The 8,631-nt window shown below is 32.0% G+C and overlaps 3 protein-coding genes across 4 annotated transcripts; all 3 read right to left on the reverse strand.

Moving 5' to 3' along the window:
- Positions 1-949: 949 nt before the first annotated feature.
- On the reverse strand, positions 950-1,787 carry LOC145104636 (uncharacterized). The gene is made up of 2 exons (XM_079041845.1): positions 1,563-1,787; positions 950-1,507 (listed from the first exon to the last, which is right to left on the reverse strand). The coding sequence occupies exons 1-2, from the start codon at positions 1,785-1,787 to the stop codon at positions 950-952; spliced, it is 783 nt and encodes a 260-aa protein (XP_078897971.1).
- Positions 1,788-1,829: 42 nt separating this feature from the next.
- LOC145104637 (uncharacterized) lies at positions 1,830-2,291 on the reverse strand. The gene has a single exon (XM_079041846.1). It carries the CDS (start codon positions 2,289-2,291, stop codon positions 1,830-1,832), a length of 462 nt encoding a protein of 153 aa, XP_078897972.1.
- Positions 2,292-4,849: 2,558 nt separating this feature from the next.
- On the reverse strand, positions 4,850-6,766 carry LOC145168556 (regulator of telomere elongation helicase 1 homolog). Of its 2 annotated transcripts, none has more exons than XM_079087343.1 (8): positions 6,509-6,766; positions 6,396-6,424; positions 6,189-6,286; positions 6,018-6,109; positions 5,827-5,931; positions 5,684-5,752; positions 5,460-5,603; positions 4,850-4,928 (listed from the first exon to the last, which is right to left on the reverse strand). In XM_079087343.1, exons 5-8 carry the CDS (start codon positions 5,866-5,868, stop codon positions 4,902-4,904), a joined length of 282 nt encoding a protein of 93 aa, XP_078943469.1. In that variant the 5' UTR covers positions 5,869-5,931; positions 6,018-6,109; positions 6,189-6,286; positions 6,396-6,424; positions 6,509-6,766; the 3' UTR covers positions 4,850-4,901. The 2 variants fall into 2 exon arrangements, with proteins under 2 accessions (XP_078943469.1, XP_078943468.1); XM_079087342.1 differs by having other exon boundaries at positions 6,189-6,291.
- Positions 6,767-8,631: the final 1,865 nt, after the last annotated feature.

Raw genomic sequence — 8,631 nt, forward strand, 5'->3', positions numbered from 1 at the left:
GGTGTTCAGTCAAGATCCAAACTTTGGATCGTGGTGGCTGTCTTTTACACTTGTGGGTGGATAGGTTTAATGAAAATGAATTAGGTTTGAATTAAAACCGATCTTCTATTTAAAAGGATATTATTTAATTTAACAATTTACCAAAAATAATTAATAGTTAAGATTACGAAATTACCCTTATGTAGGTTTTTGAAATGATTGGCCTACAATGATTCCTAAATCCACACAATATATAGTTAGAATACATGAACCTACATATATATATATATATATATATATATATATATATATATATATATATATATACTAGCCGTTTACCCGTGCTAAGCGTCGGGCGACAAAGAGTTTCTTTCGGAAGATAGTTTTAATGTGATGATTAGTTTCCTTTAGACGTGAGCTATTCATTGCAGCCTTTTGGTAGACTATTTTGTGTCGAATAGTTCATTTCAACGGATACTTTCTTGCTAGGTGCATAGTCATATAATACGACAGAAGTTGAGTCTACATTTGGATTTTCATCTAATAGTTCATACTTGATTTTACAATATATAAATAACAACAATCTGCAATTATGTAGTTTTGTACACTTATAACATGTCCAATATATAAACTACACAAATCTGCAATCATGTTGCTTCATCTGCTAGCCCTGCATTAAACCTCAAATGAGCAACTAAGATACATATTTGAAGAAATTGTAAAATAATAATTTGTTGATTGTACCTTGTTAATCACATAAAACTTCTTTGTACACAACGTTTGATGTGTAGATTCCATCATTATCAAATGTTTTTTCTGGCTTTACTAATACCTTGGTATTGACACGTGATATTTCTCTGGACAACGCCACATACAGTTGGCCATGTGAGAATACCGATTCTGGTAGATAAACACCTACATTTGGAATTGTTTGTCCTTGAGCTTTATTGATTGTCATAGAGAAACTAAGCTAAATTGGAAACTGCTTTCTCTTTAGTTTGAATGGGAACATCTCATCGTCAGACGGACATAGAGGAATTCTTGGTAAAAACACTATTTTTCCAGCATGTTGACCAACAACTATCTCTGCATCAATGACATTTTGTTGGAAAGCTCGACATATCAATCTGGTGCCATTACATAACCCATTTAAAGGATCGATATTTCGCAAAAGTATTACTGGGCACCCAATTTTTAACCGAAGATAATGAGGGGGTACACCACTAACATTTAGCGAGTTCAAATATTCCATCGGATATAAGTTATTTTTGTCATCTTCCGCTTCATCAAAATTGTAGTAAACTTTTTGCTCGCCAGAAAATCGTTCGATCAACTTATTATTAATCTCATCAACACTTTCATTTTTAGTTGATAATATTGCCCTCGAAATGATAAATTTTGAATCAGCGTAGTTGGATTGCAAAGAAGGAAATATTGCATCAATCAGAGCGTCCATTGAATTAGTTTTATCAGTGTATGGAATGGACATGTTATCAGGTATACGAATAAAGGACTCGTCCAATGTTTCCTCTTTTCCATCACCGACTCATAATTAAAAAATCAGAAAACCATGGTTCATTTACCGCTCTCATGTTGATATATAAACGAAGCCTTTTAACTGAAGCCCATAGAGGTGACATTCGTAAGCTAGAGTCCACAATGTGTGCTCGAGTGCCATGTCTCACGATCGGCAACACTTGTCTAAAGTCACCTCCCATAACCATTATCTTTCCACCGAAAGGGAGCTTCTCATCTGTGATGTCTTGCATTGTTCGATCAACTACTTCTATCGCCTGCCTCTTAGACATTGCTACTTCATCCCATATGATTAACTTTGCCTCGCGAAGTAGCTAAGCCTTCCATCTTTGTTTAGTGATCTTGCACATTGATTTATTATCAAGAATGAGGGGAATTCCAAATCGTGAATGAGCTGTTCTCCTTCCTGGCATGTTGTTAGCCGCAACACCTGACGTGGCAGTTGCAAGTGCAATAAGACCACAGGCACGAATATTGGCCAACAAAGCTTTGTACAAAAATGTCTTTCCCGTTCCGCTGGGACCATCTATGAAGAACACACCCGGAATATTTTCGTCCACATGCCTCATTATCTCATCATATGCAAACTTATGGTCTGAATTGAGAGAGTATCGCGCATGTAAGTCTTCATATTCCACATTTATAGAGTATTCTTCTTGCACCTCATGATAGCCTCTTGATTGTAAATCGATGTGTGCACTGACATTTGGAAGGTCGTAATCACTAAGCTTTTTACTCATAGATTCTAGGAAGACTCTAATGTCGATGAGGACCATATTTTGCACTCATTCGGCACATCCGTATTGTTTCCTATAATCTTCAGAAAGAGAATCATAGTGGTCGTCCCATAACTTGCGAACATTTCCTGGTTCACAAAAAATCAGCATTGTCGCAAATAACCTTCTAAGTGCGCTGGGAAATTGAAATAAGGAAGCCTCTACAAGACATTGTGATAAATTATCATCGGTCTCTATTAAACCTCTTTCAAGAGTTGCTTTTCGAAATGTAGGGTGTAATACACCATTAGCTGTGTATAAATCTTCAAAGCAGGTAGGCCCAATAATATGACATAAAAGCAGACGTAGGTAGACCATGTGATTTAGTAGTCATGTATGTGTGTGTTTCACACAAATAAAAGTGCAATAAATAATATAATCTAAAAAATACAAGAAACAATTGTACGATACCAAAAGCTTAAAGCCTCGTGTGATGTGATGGGATGAACGTTAACAATTTTAAAAGTACAAACTTTTCATATGTCCGATCTGAACATTAACAACTGTATACATGCTCATTAATTCAACAAAAGATTCTCACATGAAACTAATTTGTTGTTAGAAAAATCATCAAATTTGATTTTCACATTAATTTTTTTAGTTTTTCAGAAAGCAACACAACCTTTAATAAATAACCAACTATACTAAAAACTTGTAATCCAAAAACACAATAGAAGAAACTAATACATAGTTAAAAGAAAATTTCCATAGATATCCAAAAATTATTATATATCAATTCATAAGCCAAGACAAGAAAAATAAACCACACATGAAAAAATTCACCACAATATGTCTAACATTAATGTAGATCAACTCTAAAAGCAACGCACTGATAAAAGTTGTCAAAACTTCAAAAAAAACACCACCAAATGTCTCACACGGAATTAAAAATTCTTCTAGGCATATTTATGATGTTAAATGCTTTCGGCATCCTCGGTTGGAACTCTACGTTGCTTAATTAGGTTGATATCAAAATGTTCACTGAAAATAAGATAAAAACTATTAAAACGTATTGATTTAGTTATTTTAATATCACTACAACTATTATAATTTTCTAGAAAAAACTTACTTGAATCCAAATGAACCAATTTCACCCGAGAAACAAATATTATATACTTTCTTTTTATCGTATAGCAAGTCTTCACAATCTGATGACGTGTTCAGTCCGTTATATATAGTTTCATCTTTATTATACCCCGTATTTATAATCAAATATTTTCAAAATCATCTAATTTTGTTTTAGTGTAATAATAATAATAATAATAATAATAATAATAATAATAATGATAATAATAAACACTTACGGCCCATCTTGAAGATATAAAGTGAACGAAGTTAATGTCAGTAAACCAAAGTAACGGGAATAGTTTCGCTTGCCTTTGATGATTTTTCCAACAATGTCTAAAAATAGCGATAATTAAAAGGATAACTTGTTATTATTTTAAAAACTTTAGAATGCTAAATATATATATAAGTTATTAAATTTACCGATCATCATTTTTCTCTCTGTCCGATCCTCTACTAAACTTTTTATCGAGGGAACCAATGGAAAAACCGGAAACCATGATATGATAGCATCGGCCAAACAATTAAATTGTGTGTTATTGCTGATCTTAATCATCAAATCACCACGTAACAAACTGTATTGTTGATACCTCGGATACTCAGCATGGGTTGGTTCGATTTGGAAATGGTTTAAAGAGAACACACTACCCAATAGATTCCCTCCATAAATAAAACGCATCATTTGTTGTGGAACAGCTGCTACCAATTACTCTCTCTAATAGAAAATGTAATATTTTTATTAACAAAATACTTATGATAAATTATGAAAATGAAAATAAGATATAAATAATTTTTTAAACATACATTTTGATCAATGAGAACAATCAAGAGTTTGTTTTCTCTTGCGTCTCTCCAAATGAAATCCACACGGACGGGTGTAAAAATATACCACAAATGGAAGTTTAGTAGCAATGAAAATGCATCAACGTAAATGTGATCGTTTATGATTCTACAAAACGGAAGTCAGATGTGATTGATTAAAATTGTCAAAATTGAACTTAAATCTTATTTTTTGTTGAAGTGGTTAAAATAGAAACCGTAGTTTTCGGTTAAAAATGTTTGTAGTTTATAGGTGGAATAAAATATTATAAAATTGAAATGGTTAGAAATGAAGAACATATATTGAGTTTATATGTGGAATAAACTATTAAATCGTGTGTTATTGCTGATCTTAATCATCAAATCACCACGCAATAAACTGTATTGTTGATACATCGGATACTCAATATGGGTTGGTTCGATTTGGAAATGGTTTAAAGAGAACACACTACCCAATAGATTCCCTCCATAAATAAAACACGTCATTTGTTGTGGAACAACTGCTACCAATTTCTCTCTCTAATAGAAAATGTAATATTTTTATAAACAAAATACTTATGATAAATTATGAAAATGAAAATAAGATATAAATAATTTTTTAAACATACATTTTGATCAATGAGAACAATGAAGAGTTTGTTTGCTCTTGCGTCTCTCCAAATGAAATCCACACAGACGGGTGTCAAAATATACCACAAATGGAAGTTTAGTAGCAATGAAAATGCATCAACGTAAATGTGACCGTTCATGATTCTACAAAACGGAAGTCAGATGTGATTGATTAAAATTGTCAAAATTGAACTTAAATCTTACTTTTTGTTGAAATAGTTAAAATAGAAACTGTATTTTTCGGTTAAAAATGTTTGTAGTTTATAGGTGGAATAAACTATTATAGAATTGAAATGGTTAGAAATGAAGAACATATATTGAGTTTATATGTGGAATAAACTATTATAGAATTGAAAATAATGTATTTTTGGATATTGATAATCATTCCAAAATTAATCAAATTAAAATCTTACCATGAATACTAACATTGACAAATATACTTGAAAATTTAAAAATAAATATAATAACTATCAAAATCCATACCAAAAATATTTAAAATCATACAAAACTTAACAAATATACTCAAAAATTTAAAAATGAATATAATAATTGTCGAAATCCCTACCAAAAATATTTCAAATCATATAATACAAAAAAGGCAATCTACTTATAATCCTATAAAATAAAAAAATATAAATTTAAGTGAGTTTGACTTTGTTGACCAAAATTAATTACCTTTGATCCTTTTTGGGAGAGTGCATGTTGGTCTAAAAATTCACGTTTTAAACGGATTTTTGGATCATTCCTCATTACAAATGGAATTCCAGTCACAATCACAACTCTTCCAACTTGATCAGCAAAATCTAATCCTTCACTTACCTATTTATATAAAAATTTAAACTTTTCAATAAATGTCATAAGGAGAAAATAGTCAAATACTATATAAAATTATAAATTACCTTTCCATGACATACAGCAAAAAACACTGCATCAGTAGTTGAGTTGTCTCTTAGCTTAGCCATGTAGTCCTGTTCAAATTTTAAAATGAATTAAAGAAAAATAATTTTTTTTAACTGAAAGTGAAAAAATAATTTACTCTTACATCAATTGCTTCAGGAAAAAGTGAAGATTGTCTAGGTTCCATAACTAGTAGCTTATGCTTACAAATTCTTTCCCAAATAGTACTTGAATTTGTTGAAGTTACACCCTGAAAACATCAAGTTTGTATATTAAAAAGTAAAAGAAATTATAATCTAAGATAATATTAATAAGATATTATTAATTTATTATTACCGTGTTCTTCCAGAAATCAATGCATTGATTCAAAAGGTAGTAAGATGGAAAAAAGACAAGAAGCCCATTAGGTACTATTCGAGCAAAGTTCACTACAAAACAAAAAATTGTAATATTAACAAGTGATTTAACATAAAATTTTATTAAAATTGTCATATATAATATACTTACCAATGGAATACAGCAGACCCTTCACCAAGCTCCCAGCATCAACTCAATTCCAGCTTCTTGTAGCTCCTCAAATACATCTTCTACTTTCTCACAAAGTCCTTCTCTAGCAAATTCATTTATCAAAGCAGTGTAAGTACAAATATTCGGTGTTTACTTTTGACTTTTCATTTCATTGAACACTTTCAAAGCCATGTATGAACGATTTACCTAGAAAGTATACAGCACAAATTTAAAACCTGGAAAAAAGATGAACAAGAAAAGAACTTCAATAGATTAAATACATTGTTTTTGTTTAATAAATGAGCTGTAATTCTTATCACCTTCCCGTAGAAGTTTATCAACATTGTGTAGGTATCAGTAGAGGGTTGGCAACAATTTCTCTTCATCCTTTGGAAAATCTCTACAACTTTCTGTGAGTTTCTTTCCTTTATCATCCCATCATATATAGACATTATACACCACAACACCTGCAAAAAGAGCCACGTTGGTTGACTTTAATGGCAATATATCATGTGAAATTATTTCTGAAAGTATTTAATAACGTATGAACTGAAGAGGTTTTTTAGTATTGGAGATATAACAAAATAGCCGGCCAACTAATATGTCCTATGTCCATCCCACCCCACCTTTTTAACTAAATACTCAGCAAAAAAACAAGAAAGAAACTTGCGTTGAATTTCCTCTTTCAAATCATCATTTTTTCCAACCAAGCACATGAAACTACATCCACACATTAAAGACAATTAGTAAACAGACAATGAACATTTTGTGATGTATTCCAAAAATTGAGATATAAACAAACATACAGAAAAATCAACAAATCAAGATGTTCTTGATTTTCATATTTATATATAGCAAGTTTAAAAAGAAATGGAACAAACGATCATCAATGCACATAAAAACAAAAATAGATCCCTATCGTATACTTCATGTATCAACAATATTGTTTCAAAATCTGAAATCAATTTAGGGGAAGAGAACCAAGTGTTTGAAGAATAGCTTACGAGTTTAACGGGAAGAGGCTCTATAATCGAGAGAGTTAAATCTTCATCCCACACAACATTTAGGTTTTTCTTCACCACTCGAGTCTTCATTTTCTATACAAAAAATTAGGAAAAAGTTATTTTATTATCATAATTTTTTTATTGTTTTTCGTCCCCTCAAACCGGGATTATTTTCCAGCCTTGGTTTCGTACTATCGTAATAAACTCTACACCAACACCGGTAGCCACCATCAGCCACCACACAACCACTACCATTTTCTTAGTAGCTTCAACACCTCCGCCGATGAAAATTTTGACAAAGTAACAAACTTCTGTAGTTTCCGCAAGTTCATTGATCATCCACAAAATTAACATTTGGAAGAAGAATAACCCTTGTCTGACTAACGATTTAGAAAAAATTAGGGTTTTAGGCAAGGTTGTAAAAATCACTCGACGTTAGCTAGTCGGTGGACTAGGGTTAAGGGATTAATCGGCTAGGCGGAGATTAATCGGGGGATGAATCAGGGACCATTAATTGCTAATTTGTTAGATTTTAAAAAATTAAATATGACTAATATCATATAAAAGTTCGTAAATATCACTAGTATCATAACAAAATAGGTTAATATGATAAATACAACACTAATAATAACTCAATTAGTTTCTATTGAGATATAACTTATTCAAAGTGTTAAAATTTCATCGGGTTCTATTCTTTCAGTCATTGTGTATGCACGGATTAATCGCTAGGCGCTCTCTAATCGGTCGAGTAGCGCCTAGGGATTAATCGGAGATTAATCGGGATTTTTACAACACTGGTTTTAGGACATAAATTACGACATAAGAAAAGAGAATAGAAAGAGAGTACAGATTGGAGCGGAGATTGTTTGATGTTGTAATTTGAGGAGAAGCCAAATTTTGTTGATCCCATCCGATCGTTGTGGTTTGCTAAGAATCGAACGAAATGGTAGACGGTGACCCGCTAATAGGTTGTAGTGACGACGACCAAATGGTGGTTGAACGTGGCGGCGGGATAGGGTTAGGGCTACTCGTATTGATAGAAGGTAGAAGCGGGGAGACAACGGGGGTGGCGGACATCGGTGACGGAAAAGGTGGACTTTCAGGGGGTCGTCGATTCTGGAGCGATTAGGAAGGAGACGCAAAGAAGAGGGGTTCGATTTCCTTCTGATAGCGGATGTTGTATGTAGTGTTGTGTGTAGATAAGATTAAGGCAACATCGAAGAGATAAGGTAATACCGTGTATACGTATACCATGCGATTATAAGCTTAATATTATTGTACATGAGGTAATAGGTATTGTACCTCTTAATTTTCAAGAAACAGGCAATATGTTTAATAATATAGTATATATATATATATATATATATATATATATATATATATATATATATATATATATACTTGGTCTATTCTTTCAAACTTGTTTTGCAAGAAAACTT

The sequence above is a fragment of the Lactuca virosa genome, chromosome 4, assembly GCF_052849685.1.
Source record: "Lactuca virosa cultivar CGN04683 chromosome 4, Lactuca_virosa_CGN04683_v6, whole genome shotgun sequence".
Lineage (NCBI taxonomy): Eukaryota > Viridiplantae > Streptophyta > Magnoliopsida > Asterales > Asteraceae > Lactuca > Lactuca virosa.

Excerpts from the sequence above, each read along its gene's own strand:
- LOC145104636 (XM_079041845.1), bottom strand. The coding sequence starts at position 1,787 with ATGTCTAAGAGGCAGGCGATAGAAGTAGTTGATCGAACAATGCAAGAC. Across the intron at positions 1,508-1,562 it reads TATATATCAACATGAGAGCG|GAAACATTGGACGAGTCCTT; the intron begins GTAAATGAACCA and ends GATGGAAAAGAG.
- LOC145104637 (XM_079041846.1), bottom strand. The coding sequence starts at position 2,291 with ATGGTCCTCATCGACATTAGAGTCTTCCTAGAATCTATGAGTAAAAAG.
- LOC145168556 (XM_079087343.1), bottom strand. The coding sequence starts at position 5,868 with ATGGAACCTAGACAATCTTCACTTTTTCCTGAAGCAATTGAT. Across the intron at positions 5,753-5,826 it reads TTTTTCCTGAAGCAATTGAT|GACTACATGGCTAAGCTAAG; the intron begins GTAAGAGTAAAT and ends AAATTTGAACAG. Across the intron at positions 5,604-5,683 it reads TTGCTGTATGTCATGGAAAG|GTAAGTGAAGGATTAGATTT; the intron begins GTAATTTATAAT and ends TTATATAAATAG.